The 15,700-nt window shown below is 39.6% G+C and overlaps 3 protein-coding genes across 18 annotated transcripts in view; all 3 read right to left on the bottom strand.

The window, feature by feature from the left end:
• lmo7a (LIM domain 7a) overlaps positions 1-7,145 on the bottom strand; it is a 40,171-nt gene extending 33,026 nt beyond the window's left edge. For 7 of the 15 annotated variants that reach the window (XM_028990333.1, XM_028990338.1, XM_028990335.1 and 4 more), the window contains exons 1-3: positions 6,913-7,145; positions 2,169-2,239; positions 472-541 (exon numbers count right to left, since the gene is read on the bottom strand). In XM_028990333.1, coding sequence (XP_028846166.1) covers positions 472-541; positions 2,169-2,239; positions 6,913-6,993 — 222 coding nt within the window. In that variant the 5' untranslated portion in view covers positions 6,994-7,145. Of the gene's footprint in view, positions 1-298; positions 352-471; positions 542-2,168; positions 2,240-6,912 lie in introns of those variants that run through there. The other 8 variants (XM_028990343.1, XM_028990341.1, XM_028990334.1 and 5 more) reach the window with 5 other exon arrangements.
• A 725-nt stretch (positions 7,146-7,870) lies between these two features.
• Positions 7,871-12,539, bottom strand: uchl3 (ubiquitin carboxyl-terminal esterase L3 (ubiquitin thiolesterase)). Its single transcript, XM_028992155.1, has 9 exons — positions 12,287-12,539; positions 12,079-12,090; positions 11,355-11,483; positions 10,912-11,068; positions 10,494-10,579; positions 10,333-10,380; positions 9,494-9,569; positions 8,746-8,804; positions 7,871-8,406 (listed from the first exon to the last, which is right to left on the bottom strand). The coding sequence occupies exons 1-9, from the start codon at positions 12,467-12,469 to the stop codon at positions 8,323-8,325; spliced, it is 834 nt and encodes a 277-aa protein (XP_028847988.1). The 5' UTR covers positions 12,470-12,539; the 3' UTR covers positions 7,871-8,322.
• Positions 12,540-12,738: 199 nt separating this feature from the next.
• Positions 12,739-15,533, bottom strand: LOC114797316 (uncharacterized). 2 transcript variants are annotated; one of them, XM_028992154.1, is made up of 7 exons: positions 15,430-15,527; positions 15,036-15,327; positions 14,617-14,871; positions 14,407-14,514; positions 14,038-14,208; positions 13,925-13,960; positions 12,739-13,625 (listed from the first exon to the last, which is right to left on the bottom strand). In XM_028992154.1, the coding sequence occupies exons 2-7, from the start codon at positions 15,313-15,315 to the stop codon at positions 13,369-13,371; spliced, it is 1,107 nt and encodes a 368-aa protein (XP_028847987.1). In that variant the 5' UTR covers positions 15,316-15,327; positions 15,430-15,527; the 3' UTR covers positions 12,739-13,368. The 2 variants fall into 2 exon arrangements, with proteins under 2 accessions (XP_028847987.1, XP_028847984.1); XM_028992151.1 differs by having other exon boundaries at positions 15,036-15,533.
• Between the last annotated feature and the right edge of the window lie 167 nt (positions 15,534-15,700).

The following is a 15,700-nucleotide window of genomic DNA, read 5'->3' as shown; positions in this document are numbered from 1 at the left end:
AAGCATGTCTCGGGTTTTCATCCAGAAGGAAATGCCAGTGTAATTCTGTTGAACAAGTAGATGCTTATCCTGAAACAGCTCTGTAAAACTCTGTGAAAACTGTTCTAAACGGCTAATGGGCACCAAATTGCTTTACTTTTGTTTTACTTTCTGCGACAAAACACACCGAGACTATGTGGGAAATACGCAGCCTGAATCAAACCCAAAGGCCATTTCTCTGCCCCCCGAAAACAGCTGAGTGCAATTAAACACGCAGTTTGTGGGAGTGCATAATGGTCTGAGCTTAATCATTACAGACCCTTTTGGAGTTCTTCATGCTCAGCCTCAGCCCTGGACATCAACATTCACACCAGTTAGGGACCACAAGACTATGATTTTGGGTAAAAAAAAAAAAAAAAAAAAAAGTGTTGTTAATGCAATAAAGTAAAGGCTACAGTTTTCAGAAAAGCCCATGAAAACAAAGACACTTACCAGGCCTGCGATAGGTGTGGAAAGTCTGTTCACCCTCTTGATAATGCCTGGCTTTATCCCGTTGATCAGACTGCAGTGGGAAAAGGAGCTAATGAGCGTGTGTGGCTGTGCTGGAAGTGAATGCATATGGTTGTAATGTGCTTCTGCGGCGGGTTTATGGCAGTCTTTAAAGCTTTGGTTTACATAATCCTCAAATGCCCCCAACATATCGGAAAAAAACTCCCTAAAATGTGCTCAGCTACCTTGGCAAGGGTGACTGCTTTCCAAATGGCCCTGCAGTAAGCCTTACTCTCCGGGGGCATTACGGGGCAGCGGTGTATAATTTTCAGCTCGCGTAAATCTGTACCTGTGAAGTGGGTGTGGGTAGTGAGTGATAGAGTTCTCACTTCACTACTTCACCCAACTCAACATGACAGGAGAAGAAGCAGACACAATCACCTCCTTAAGAGCCAGACTCCTACTCTAGATGATCATTAACGCAAGCCAGCACCTACCAGTGACAGAATTTTATAACACGGTGATCAACTGAGCTTGGCCTGGGCAAAAGATAACAACTAAATGCATGTAGAAGTTATACATGCATAACAGATATAATGAGTAGTTATGGAATTTCATTCAATTGTGTGAAACAGACAGAATATTTTTTAAATATTCGAATTGGTAATAATAAACACGCTGGATATGTCCTAACCCTTTATTATTATTTGATTCTGACATGGTCCTGAGAATGAGGAAGATGGTTGTTATAAAAGCATCATTACACTCAAACACCTCTGCAAGGTACAGATAACTTGCGGTCCTCTCTTGATTGTATCTGTAAATACTGACAAGGGTCTCTGACTCTTTAAACACTATGAAAATCTGGTTTTATTATTATTTTTTTATTTGAATGAGGTCAGTAGACATCTTTACATACACTACAGCAGGCACATTTCATAACTGCTAATGAAACAGTGCACAGTCTCATGTTTCGTCTCTATTTTAGTCATTATTCTGTCTATTCCAGGTCATTTGAGAAGCCCTGCTGGGACCTGCGGAGGCTCTGTGTCCTTGCAGTTGAGAACACCGTTTTTCCAGCAGGCCATAAGGATCGGGTCAGGGGAGCGAATGAATCTCTCTTAGTAGGAATGGAGGGGTGGTGGGTGGGATGACAGGAGGCCAATAAGCCTCAGCGATGGCCAGGGCAAGTGAAGGCTGCTGAGTCACAGGACTGACATCAGCCCGTCCATCCAATGGTGCCGCCCACATAAGAAAAAAAAAAACCTCCTGAATGCCCCACCAGCACGAGCCATTCAAGTGTGAGTTTAAAAATGAGCTGTCGGCTTGAAAAGCCCTTAGGTAGCATTACCGGTCACACCCAGAGCATCCAAAGCAAACTACTCTTGTGTGCTGCTGGAAAGGCCGGACTCAGTGGTCAGCAGCTGTATGTAAGTTTAAATATGAATAATAATAAACACAACATAAAAGAACTCATTCTACATGGTCTCTTAAGTTGTTCAGCATTTAAACCATTAAACTATGATACTAACGTTATATTCACAACATTAATATAGGTGGCAAAATGCACCACAGCCAACTCATTTGTCAAGAGTGCAAGAAGGGTATAACTAGCTAACACATAATTACATTATGATTTTAAAGAGAGGAATAGTTGTGATAAGTCATCATGCAGGAGTAAAAATAAAGGGTGCACTTACTCGCACAATAGAACTCCATCCTCCAGTGCTACTCGGAAGTCACCGCTCGCAAATCTTTTCTTAGTGACCGCCTGGGAAGGGGGGGCAGAGGAAAAGCAATGAAACTGTACGGTGGGCAGAAGGAAAACTCGGCGCTGTTCTTCCTCCTAAAAGGCTAACGGCGTGTTTGTGAGGCTCAGCAGGGGCCGTGGAGGAGGATCCCGGGTTTGTCTCGCTTTGCCTCCGGTTCCACAGTAAACACGGCTGTAGCCCGGCAGCCAAACCGCGGAGAACAAGAGCATCTGAGGGGAAAGTCGCAAATGTCTCACACACACACGCACACACACACACTGAGCAACTACATTCATGTTATCCCAATGATCTCAACCCATCACTGCAGCATTTATAGAAAAGGCATGGCATTAATGCTTACCACAACACTAATCGCCACGGTAATGCAACATCTATAATCACCTACACTAAAAAAACGCACACTGGCAAGCATGTCTAAAGGACACATCAAAAAGTTTAATGGGAAAAACACACTGCGTGATCAAACTGGTCCAGATTTACGATGCGTCAGTATAATGGGGCAGGGCCAACAGCCTGGGTACAAACCTCATCACGGACAATCTAAATAAGAACTAGTTCTTCCCTTCATTTCACCAGTACTTTTCATGGCTTGCCAGGCCTTGTGCAATACTGGGTGGAAACAGGTAGAACTTGCTGCGCTGGAATCAGCTATTGGTATCTGAAGGCGCGAATGAGGCTGGAATCGGCGGTTCTTTTTTAAGGTGGAGCTTCAAAGGACGCTGCCTGGATCAGAGGTAGAGAGGGTACGGGAAAAATGACGGGGAGGTGGCACGCAAGGTCTTTTCGTTTTACATCCAGATACGCTGCTAATTACAAAGAGGATCACAGCCTTGGCCTTTGACTCGGGATGCCAATAATCACAGTTACATTTAATCTCTTAGGCACGAACCTAATTTCCCCGGGTTAAGCAAGCCTCACATTTAACAAGTGAACTAATCGGAAACTTGTAGCGGGTTAAACTTGAAAATTGTTAAACAACATGACCATATATCGCTCATGCAAAATAAGCTGTCATACCATAAGGTTCATAGAGCTCACTGGTGAGGGACTCGAATGAAATCCTGACCCCTGCTGTTTGCCTAACAGTACTAGTGTTATTGTTTGAAATCTAAAAAAATATGTCTAGAATATGTCTATGTGATCATTTATTAGCAACACACTTGAATAAAACCAAATTTTAATTTTAAACATCTAAATAATGTCCAAACAAGCACATTTTGTGCATTTACTAAAACATTCAAGATAATTAAACCAAACGAAATGCCTGTGATAAAATCGCTTTTTCCCCTCTCTACAAGGCAGCAGCATCATTTTTTACATTTTTAGAAAACGCCTGCATTCTTTCAATGGAACTGCCGAAGTGGATCTCCACTAATCCTCTAAACATTATTCACACAACAAAGGACCAGAAATACTTATTGCACAAATGATGATCTATTGGTACATTTTAGTACAATAAACTAGAAACCTACATATGAAGATACATACAGTAACAGTTTTGCACTAATCCGTAATACTGTGGAGGTGTTGTTTTGTACCAGTGGCCTCTAGCGTGTTTCCCAGTAACACAACAGCACATGGCCACCCCAGCAAACAATTGTTAATTCATGCAAGAGCAGCGAGGCATCACCACATTTTTAGTTGTTTGGACATGTGGAATGCTGTGAATCCACATGAACTGTAACAGGGCAAAGGAAAGAGGAAAGTTAAAAAAATGTTACAAATTTAGGATAATTCATAAATAAAAATTGTGCATGTGACATAAATGCTAATAAAACATGGCAACGTCTGACTCTTGCTATGGTAAAATATGTGCAGGTAATTATTCAGGATAAGTGTCTTTAGGCTACATTGCAAAACTCAAATTGATACAGGCATGAATGTTGAAAACATTGCAACAGTTTATCAATTTACTGTACGGCAAATATATTACATACACTCAAGCACTTTTTAACTAAAACACATGAACACATTAATGGAACATCTTTAAACACTAAATATATGAGTGCAACTGATCGAACCACATAAAGAAATGAAAAAATATTATGTATTCGAGCAAACTGCAACAAACACAAGCAAATAGTGTAAATTTATGCATCAGGTCACCCTAAATTGCTTGGTAATGTCCTAGTCCTTAATCTTTGTCAAAAATAAGTTATATACTAAATTTCTCACTATCAGTGACACACAATCAATTTTGTTTCTTTGATGAAAACATTTTAAATGAAGCATTACAAAACTCACTCAAAGGAGCTCCTCACGGAGAGCCGATACCATCGCGAGCGCCGGCTTCCTCTAACTAATTACAAAGAAGCCTGGAATTATTTCACCAGCCATTCCACTGATAAAATCATGGAAGGGAAAAACAATGGGTCACTTGAAAAACAATGGGCAGCCCTTCCCCAACGCGATGACAACCGCTGCTTGAAGGCCACATTGTGAGCAGAAACCCATAAACGCGGGTCACAGACTAAACACAGTTCACAGGCAACGTGCTGCAGTATAAATCACGATTATATAACGCCTCGAGGACATCTGTTTTTCAAAAGTAAAAAAAAAAAAACTAAAGCATCTGACTGACCATGACCTCCCATAACTTGAGTTATTTGCATTCCTTGTTTATGGCGTTTAACCGCAGAGACGCCAACAGTCTCAGCGTGAATTTAACAGTGGCGAAGGGACTTACAGTAAAGGGCACAACAGTAAAACCCCCCCTCTCCCCATGGAGGGTGTGTTCTCTTGAGAAACTCTGCGCCACTCAACAAGTGCTCAAAAAAGGTTAATTATTCGGAGAAGCGGCCAATGACACGACACCTACCTTCCTTTGTAAGAAAGAGGGCGATCAGCACCAGGCCGCCCCCTTGATCTCAGCCGGCCCGCCACCCGTCACAATGAGCCAGTGTGCAGCCGGCGTGAGACGCTGATGTCACAGAGAAAGCATTCAGATTCCCCCCCTCACCAAATCAGACCAATATTTGTTTAGCTACGGCTGGGGCAAGAATTCACAAGGTTTAAACTGAGAACTAGACAGGAAGTCAGTAGACCTGGACAACATGATTCCTAGTTTTAAATCACTGACCTCACAACTTTGTACTCATTTGTACTAAGAATCTTTGCAGTAAGTGGGTTCACACGGACATCACTGTAGATCGACAGATTCTTCGACAGATTTAGTCCCCTTTCAGCACCAGTTCGCTGTAAATGTCATGTGCACATTGGTGCTTTTTAGTAGCTTTAGCCATGAGCAGGAAAAAAAGAACATTGCCAGCAAGGAAATCATGTGATGAAGCACAATGTTCTGTGGCTGAGCTGCAAGGGATCAACATTTCAGGTTCAAAAGAAAGTTCAAGTTGCCCAAGACAAGCCGCAAAATTACACGTTGTATTAAGTCAAGTGGTGTTTATTTTATAATTTACATTCTGCAATAAAATAACATTGGCTCTGGGACTGTTAGGGTACGGTGAATTATGAAAGAGATTCTCTATATTATTGAATTTTACTTATTGTTTATGTAATTTATAGTATTGTACTTCAAAATTTACATACTTCTTTATTTCTTTAATGATCATCTGCCCCCCCCATTATCTAAACGTTTGTCCAAGATTAAACTAAAGGTGTTGGAGGTTTTTATTTATTTTTTGCGCCACCCTAATAATGACTAATGACTTACTGTGTATACAGTACAGTAACGTGTACTATTACGCAACAGATATTGCACGACAAGACACATGGGGACACGGTAAGTACATCTGAATAAAGTGCAGGAGTAATGCACATATTTTTTTACATTGTATTTTTAATAGTACCTTTTGATTTCAAATGTACTATAAAAAAGTAAAACAGTACATTGATTTATTATGCTTCTATAATCCTATTATCATAGTTTTTAAAGGACCTGTCTCTGGGAGCTGCAATAATGCAAATTATTATAATTTATATAATAAGATATGAAACAGTAGAACAGTTATATCTCCATAAAATAACTCCTTTGTAAAAATAGATATATAAGAGATACAGGATACAGCTGCAAGAGAGTGCAATAAGGTTTCAACCTCACCCTTTAATTTTATATTTTGTATCATATTTTGTATTATATTTGTATATTAGTAGTAGCCTAGTGGGTAACACACTCACCTATGAACCAGAAGACCCAGGTTCAAATCCCACTTACTACCATTGTGTCCCTGAGCAAGACACTTAACCCTGAGTGTCTCCAGGGGGGGACTGTCCCTGTAACTACTGATCGTAAGTCGCTCTGGATAAGGGCGTCTGATAAATGCTGTAAATGTAAATGTAAGATACCTCTCCGGCTCTGCACCTAATTTCGTTGTTCTTGTTACAATGGCAATAAAGATATTCTTATTCTGGTTCTAATGTCGTGCAGTAAAAAGTAAGATATTTGAAAGTAACATTTGTGGTGTCGTTTAAAGTGAAAGGTCTCCGCTAAATGGAAAAAATAAAAACACTTGACATTTACCCACCCTCGGCAGGACTATGAGCAAAACGCCCTCAACTGTGCTTTTAAAAGTAATAAAACTTAAATATATATAGTTTTTATTCTGTCACGTATTTCCAATAAGGTGGTAAAACAGCGTGAGAGGGTGACATTTCCAAAGTAACTCACTTTTTGTCTTTTCCCACGGTCATACACAGTTTTGCATACAGGGTTTACCTCGATCCAACGCTGGGCTTCTGACAAGGCTGAGCTCCCCTCCATATCCTCCGCCCTCAGACGAAAGGAGTGGAGCAACATCGCTAATATTGCTAATATCGGCAATATCGGCAATGGCGCCGTGTTGGTTGCACCTGTCGCGGCGCGGGTAGAGTAACTCGGCCCGACCCCTCCCCTCTCACCACGCCGATACGAGGCCGTACGGACGGCAAGGCCGCGTACGAGAGGAGACCCTCACGCTTCTGACGAAACGGGCGTCGGTGCGCCCCCTAGCGGGCAAGTGACGCAGCTGGGGGAAGCGTATTAAATCATAACGATGGGTGTACGAAAGATCTTGTACAGTACAGGCCAAAAGTTTGGAGACACCTTCTCATCCAATGACCATTTACGTTGGTAGATTCTCACTGAAGGCATCAACATGTGGAGTTATGTACTTAACAAAAAAGGTGAAATAACTGAAAACATGTTTTGTATTCTAGTTTCTTTGCTCTGATTACTGCTTCGCACACTCTAGGTATTCTCTCGATGAGCTTCAAGGGGTCGTCTCCTGAAATGGTTTTCCAACAGTCTTGAAGGAGTTCTCAGAGGTGTTTAGCACTTGTTGGTCCAGCTCACCCCAAACCATCTCGATTGGTTTCAGGTCCGGTGACTGTGGAGGCCAGGTCTCCACTTTTTATTAAGTACATAACTTAAGTACATAACTTATGTAAGTGGTCATGAAAATAAAGAAAACATATTGAATGAGAAGGTGTGTCCAAACTTTTGGCCTTTACTGTATGTTTTAATAAGACCACGTCACTGCTAATTTTCTTTTAAGAAAAACAATGTTTTCACCACAGGCAGACAAAACAATTTTAAAGTATCCAATTAATGCAGGAATGGGTATTCTGGGAGGCTGACCTAATGGCACTTTGTATGAACTGTAACATTTTATGTAAGTGAAAAAATATAGAGAGAATTATTTAGAAACACCACTTTATTTATGTTTTAATTTAGAAGCAATTAAGCAACAAATGCAATGCAAAAAAAATCTCGCAATCATGTTACCGCACAATCATGTTATTGACCTTGTCAACACAACACTCTTGAAAAGCATATAATAACAATGCACGAGAACCCAACATGTTATTCATAATAAGCTTGCTGGTCATCACCATAAACACAGTAACACTATATCTTAAAAAAGTGAAAAACCATATATTGGAAAATAAAAAGCCCACACTTTTTTTTTTTTTACATTTCCCCACAATTTCAATGTTTCTGATGACAATTTGCAATCGTTTCTTTCTCAGTCACAGCCTATTGTGTTCATCAAAAATGCAAACATTTTAATTAATATATTCAGCACTTGAGAATAATTGGCAGTATCATTTCATGATGTTTGGTTGGGTCAGTGAAATGCGCAGGTTTTTATGCTTTGGAGAGTGCCACAACAGTAAAGCGTAGTTCTTGAGGGTCACGTGCCATGAACTTCTTGCAGACCTCGGCAGAGTCCTATAAAAATTAACAAAAACTTTAGGAAAAGTGTGAAGAAGTGTTTGCCCCCTGATTTCTTACTTGTTAGTCCCATTTAGTTCATTTTAAAATTAAATATTAGTCAAAGACATCACAAATAAACACCAAATGTGCTTAAGTGAATGATTTTAGTATTAAAAGAGAAGAAACATCCAAATGTACATGGCCTTGTCATGGCCATTACTTTCACACCACTGTATATTCATTATCAATTACGCCTGTGCACATCCTCTTACAGCCACTACAGAGACCAATCACTTCACATTGAAATATCCTTGTTCCTCACCTTTGTTAACATATAGAAAAGTTATGTTTTACCTCGAGGAACGTGTCCTGTGTTGTTTTTCCATGAGCTATTGGGAAAGGCTTACGTCCATCTGCAATTGAGAAGTCATTACTAAAAGTGAACAAAACATCCAGTCTACATATTACATATTAATGCTACCACACACATTGTATAATATATTCATTTGGATACACCACTCACAACTTTTTCTAACGTATATAACTTTAAACTAGACTGCCATGCAACATCAGCACTGTTACGTCCCAAGGTCATGTGATGTCTGTGTTCTCTGTCTTGTTTGTGTTTTCCTTTTTGTAGGAGGAGCCTGTAATTACGGAACTCCTCCCATACCTAACGCCGATTTGAGCTGCCATCAGAGTGAGGCTGTTAAAGATGGCGTGAGTCTGCTGAGAAGGGGGAAGGAAAAGGGGAAATACGCCAGACAGATGCCCTGTTCACAGTTATCGTCTACCCTTCGTGGCCTGACTCCTTTGTTGTCTTTGTGTCAAGGCTTGAATTGTGTTTCCTCCGAGTTACTAAAACAAATTGGTTAAAAAGGTATGTGGCGTTTCCCTCCCTATTTCTTGATTGTTTACGTTCCTGACCTAGACCAGGACATAACACGCACATTGTAATGTTCTGGATCGACGGAAAGAAGCTGTAGTAGTTTTTAATTTCACTAGGTCGAGATGTCAAAATGTAATGTTACGACGACTTCAAAAAAAAAAAAAAAAAAAAAAAAAAAAAAAACTGAACCAAACCTGAAAAATTCTTACTTACCCAATTCATATAGATGTCCTCCAACTTTCACAAATGCTATAAAATGCAAATCTACCTTTTCATCTAAACTTGGGGCCTACAGAAAAAAGTAAAAAATGGACACAATTAATAAAAAATAAAATAAAATTAAGAGTACAATATCAAGCTGGTTGCTAAACTTACTACACAACATCTCATCAGGACACTAGATGAAAACATAAGTAGTAGGAGAAAAAGAAAAATGTGGAAAATGTGAAGGGCTAAGAATACAGCAGGTCTTGTGGTGCGTTCCTGGTGTTCAGTGCTCCTGGTAGTCTAAAGACTTAGTTTACCTGAAGAAGACATGATGCAAGCCATGTAGGCACAAGCAAGTTGAGGCAGTGTGTATGTCCTATGAAATCTTGTGTGGTCAGTGAAAGTGGTCTCGTTTTGCAGAATAATGCTTAGTGCAACACTGCAGAAATGTTCAGGAATAGTTTGAGGAGCATGACAAGGTCCTCCAAATTCCCCAGATCTCAATCTGATCGAGCAACTGTCAGATGTAAGCCTGATCCATCTATCGCATCAAAGCATACAGGGCTTACAGAAAGTTCTGTTAGCATACCATGTACCACAGGACACCTTAAGAGATCTTGTTTTGGTAGTGAAACATTTGTATTTTTAGAATACAAATGTACTACAATTCAAACGTAAATGCCACAGATATGATTGATTTGCATGCAATAAAGATCACAACATAGCACAGTGTGCTATTAACATTTATTTACAATATAATGTATAAAAGCATTAACAATAAGCTAATCAAAAAGAATGAGAGTCAGTGTTACAATATTCAGTTCAATAAATAAAAGTTGCTTTACCTCAGTCTGACCCTCCTGTGCACTTGATTCATGTGTCACACGGATGCTCTGTAACAAACATAGTGAGAATAGTTTTGGGGAAAAGGTTTTATGTGTAGAAACTCATCTGTTACAGTATAGTATATAAAATCATTTACTCCATCAACCCATTTATTTAGTACCTCATCTTTCTCAAGGAAAGTTGCCTTTTCTTCGGGGTTTAGCTTGGAGGATTCCACTAAAAATTTCTTAAGAGGTGAATCTGGCTCTGATGACATTAGAAGAAAAATCACACACACACACACACACACACACACACACACACACACACACACACACACACACACACACACATAAAATAAAAAATTATAATAAGTATTATAATAATAATAATATTCCTAATTAAGTTACGGTGGCCTCCTGGTTGACCATGATACACAACAATGCATCAGTGACATGCTGTATATGATTTTTTATCATTTGGAAACATATGGATTATTACTCGTGTCCTACTTGTAAAATGTGTCCCATTGACAAAAGATTTCAGAGTATAGCTTGTAGCACTAAAAACAGTTGTAGCTCTGAGGAAGAAACACACACCAAATTCAAGATGATCTTGGTTGTTTGCAACTGCGTGAATCAACCCGATTGTCCCACATGCGTTGCCGATAGTTTGCTTCATGAAGTACACATCTGCGGAAACTTCTTGTCCTTGGCTCTTTATTTTTGCCTCCTCTTCCAGTCTAAAGGATTCATACTGAACAAGGCAAATACAAACAAGTGTAACATGGTGCAGGTAAATGCAATGGCAGCACCTAAACTTATGTAAATTTCTTTTCAACCAAATTACAAAACATTTCTATAATTCTGTTTGTCTTTGTCAGATGTTGAGTGTAGATAAATGAGATATTATTCACCTATATACGACTGCAGCATTAGGCTGTGACAAAAAAATTGAGAAGCATTTTCTGAAGCCACCGTATAAGGCACTACCGAACCCATTACACTGCAGAGTTGTACAGTAGACATTACTCATGTGATACCTTTTCGGTGACAGGGAAGAGGAGCAGAACGGCGCAGACGGGTCTGGGGACCATGCATAAGAGTTCTGCGTCCAGGCCATACACGTCCCCAAACTGCCACGTAGGTAGCAAGCCCAACTGTCGCAGGAACTTGGTAGCAACCGCAGTTCAACATTACAAACACACATTTACTCAGCAAGATAAGTAGGCAAAGCTCGAAGAAACTAAAGTCCTTGATCCTCAGTGGTTGAACCAACTAACACATTTGCATTTATCAGACGCCCTTATCCAGAGTGACTTACAATCAGTAGTTACAGGGACAGTCCCCACCGGAGACAGTCTTGCTCAGGGACACAATGGCAGTAACCTGCGACCACAGGCTACTACCATGGCAGTCCCTCTCTTTAAGTTCAAGTTACAAAAAAAAATGTAAAAAAAATCACTTTGATGGTGTTTAAGATGATATGTGACTAACCTGATGGCCTCTGATGTACAGCAGTTTTTGATTTACGTCCAGCTACACATGTATGGAGATCAGATACGAACTACAAAGCACTGATTTACGTCGTTCTAAACAAAAGCGTCTGCTAAATGCCATAAAACTGTAAACTAAAGAACGAGCAAATAAATAACACAGAACCGACTCAAACACTAATCGCACATACACTCTCACATATGTGACTGCATATGAAAAGAAAATCACTGTTTCACATCGGAAATCAGTTTAAAATGAAGAACAACTCACCTGGTTCATTACCTGAAACAAGAAAGAACACAACACATGTTTCATCAGCCAACTGTGGTCTCGGCAAATTAAGACACGAAATTGGCTTTCTTGTCCCTTCAGGCTACGTGCTAACGACAACAGAGGCAAAATACAAATGTGCTAGCAGCGGCGCTTCATTCAAAAGCATTTAAAAAACACTGTGTAGGAACAAGACAACTTCACATACGTCAGGATTCGCCTCTAGTGGCAACCAACGCTGGCCGTCCATGTTTTTACACACGCGATCTAAACAGTTCGACAGAGAGAGAGAGTTGGAAAAGAAGAGGCTGCTTTGGTTAACTTGAAGTGCCGCTTCACCAGCTTGACAGCTGACACCGCCGCTTCCGCTTACGAACGCGGACGAGTCCATTAACGTGGAGAAAGGGGGGCGAGGGATTAATCAGCGTAACGTTAAATGCACGTCAAAACCTGAGAGATGAGACGTGTCTCATACAAATGAGCGTGCTGATTTATTCCATTAAACTCCCCGACACTTAGAAAAATGATTTATGCAAGTAAAACGAATACTTCATTTTTAATATGGTTCATCCCATACTGGTTCACGCCCATCCTCACAGCGAACATACTAATAATTCAATATTAAATTATAAATAAATTCCTGCTGTTTTTAAGTAACAATTATTTCATAATCTTATATTTTATTTAATAAAAACACTTATGTACTTATTCAGAAAAGTTTTTTTTAAATGTACACAAAACTAAAATGTAAATACATACATTTGCATCTGCCACATTTGATAGGACATTAAAATGTAATATACAATTGACACCTGTGACTTGTGATCTTCTGGTTCATAGGTGAGCGTGTTTTCCTCTAAGCGACTACTGACATATGTTTGCATTTACCATTTTCTTGCATATTTCCACAATAGAATACATTTACATTTTACATTTACAGCATTTATCAAACGCCCTTATCCAGAGCGACTTACAATCCGTAGATACAGGGACAGTCCCCCCTGAAACATCTTAGGGTTAAGTGTCTTGCTCAGGGACACAATGGTAGTAAGTGAGATTTGAACCTGGGTATTCTGGTTCATAGGCGAGTGTGTTTCCCACTTGGCTTCTACCACCCCCTATACGTATTGTACCATATTCCTATGTTTTACTTAATGATCAACATATTTTATATTGTCTTATCACTTATACAAGTATTTGTCTGCTTGTGATGAGAATAAAGCTAATGCTAGATTTGAAATTTTCATGGATATTTCTACACTAAGATACGTGACATTTCTTTCTGAAATCTTAATGTAAGTCCATTAGATCTTTCATAAGTTCACTCTCAAGATTTACAAGGGCTTCAACCAGAACTTCTGCAGCTCGAGTAGTCTTGGTGCTGTTTAGAATTTTTCTCATCCTGTCTTGTGACGTTCTCTCAGCTTGCACATTTTCTGCCATTTCTTCATTAAAATTGTGTTGTATTAGGTAATCCAAGATTGGTTCTACATTTGTCACACAATTAATTAAGGCACTACGATGGGTTTTCAGAAATCCAAGGTTATCTGTAAAATGTAATAAATTATATTATTAAACATAAAATATAGTAATTAATGCACTCTGCTACTATTGCATGAAATGTACATATCTAGGTTAGACCGGTAGCTTAAGTGTAGCTTTACTTGTCAAGCTAAAATAACATATGAATATTCCTCTTTATGATTACAAAAAAACTACAAAGCACTGATGATAATTTGCTCTCTACTAGCATGTCATTAAAAATGACAAGTCTGGCACCTTATCTAGGAAGCAAAAAGGATCACCCCTCCATTTATCCCTGAAAATACGCAATCAAAAGACCAACCTGCGATATCTGGGAATAAAGACTTTTTCACAGCTCCTGCAACAAAGAGGACGCAGTACAGTTAAAAAATAATTATGTGATGTGATGTGAACGATATGTGATAAGGATCAGACCTTGTTTCACCTGAGCCTGTCTTTTGTGCTGTGTTTGAACATTGGAAAAAGATAAATTTATGTCCTTGTTCACTGTAGTGTTGCGTATGACTGGAGCCACGTAGTTGCTGTCGATTATGGAACATTTCCCCACTGTCTTGTGAAACTTTGAGGGTGGTCCACTTTCAGCCCCTAGGCATAGCCATACACATGAGATAAAAAAAAATAACAAAAAGGTGACACAAAACGTCATTCACAACTGCTAACTACTTATAGTTCTCGCTTACAATTTATTATGCACTACAAAACATCTACAGCAGTATATTATCTTATTATTTTTTTAAGTGTCAAACTGATCCTAGTTGGAATAAACAGTATGGACTTTCTTACCCCTTGAAGAGTCGATGTTCACATCCATTCTGATAGAATCCGTGGTCGCGTCAGTAATTACAGGTCTAAAAACATTGCTTCCACTCGCATAAATATCACAGCCAGGCACTGAGAACAAACACATCATTGCCTGGTTATAAATTATGACAGGCCTTCCCAGTGTTTTTCACACCCATAGATATTTGTTGATGTGTTCGTCAGAGGTCCTACCTTGTGCTGCCGAGGTGAATGCATTGTTAAACTCTGGGAAGTCCCTCAGCACATTTAAGAAGCTCATGCAGTCCTTTTCTTCTTTGCCCAGTATGACGTTTAGGAGTTCAGTCATCCTGTCTTCTCCCTTTTTTGCATTTATGCATTTGCCTTCCCGGATTGTTATGAGGTCCTCAGTTTTATTAATGAGATCCTCACACTTGTTTGCCAATTGCTCAGAAATGGTCGCTTTACATGATCTCAGGAAGTCTGTGGCTGGTTTGGAAAATGGAATCAAGAGAATATGTTCATAGGGTGACAAAAATGGTAACTAGAAAATAAGAACTAAGTTAACATATATATATACATATATATATATGTGTGTGTGTGTGTGTATATATATATATATATATATATATATATATATAAAAACCCCTGACCTGGTTTAACGGTGGTTATCCACTCTTTGAGAGGTGGAAAAGTCTCCACGACTTCGTCTCTCTTGAGCATTTCAAAGAACCGGACGCAGGCGTCGTGCTGTTTCGCCACCACCCTGTCCAAGATCTCAGCAACGAGACCGGACCCCGTGAACGCCTTCAGGTCGGTGTATTCCAGCCGCGTTACGATCCCGCTCTGGTCCACGTGTTGAAGGATCAACTCCGAATTCCAACTCAGCCATTCGATCAAATCTACTTTCTTGCTTCTGATGACGATGTCCATTTCGCGGAGCGACTACTTAAAGCGAAAGTGAAACGAAAATATGAAAGAGATTAAATTGTGACTTTTAGGTTATAAAAAAGCACAATATCTAAACAGTTCACGCAGAACCTTTACATTTACTGCCTGTGATCTGAGAAATGTTGCTTCCTTATTAAAATATTATTCCGATTCAAAAACCGCGTTGAAAAGGGGGGAGCCAGGACGGGGCGGAGCCAACCGAAGCATGTTCGCGTATATAGCGCCCCCTAGGCCAAATACCAAGAAGTGGTCATTTCTAGCCTGCAATTCATTTGACACTACAAAACATTCACAACATTATATATAGTACAAGCCAAAAGTTTGGACACACCTTCTCATTCAATGTGTTTTCTTTATTTTCATGACC

This window comes from Denticeps clupeoides, chromosome 9 (genome assembly GCF_900700375.1).
Source record: "Denticeps clupeoides chromosome 9, fDenClu1.1, whole genome shotgun sequence".
NCBI classification, from domain to species: Eukaryota; Metazoa; Chordata; class Actinopteri; order Clupeiformes; family Denticipitidae; genus Denticeps; species Denticeps clupeoides.
Note: the sequence above shows the minus strand (reverse complement) of the source record. Positions and strands in the feature narration are given on the sequence as shown.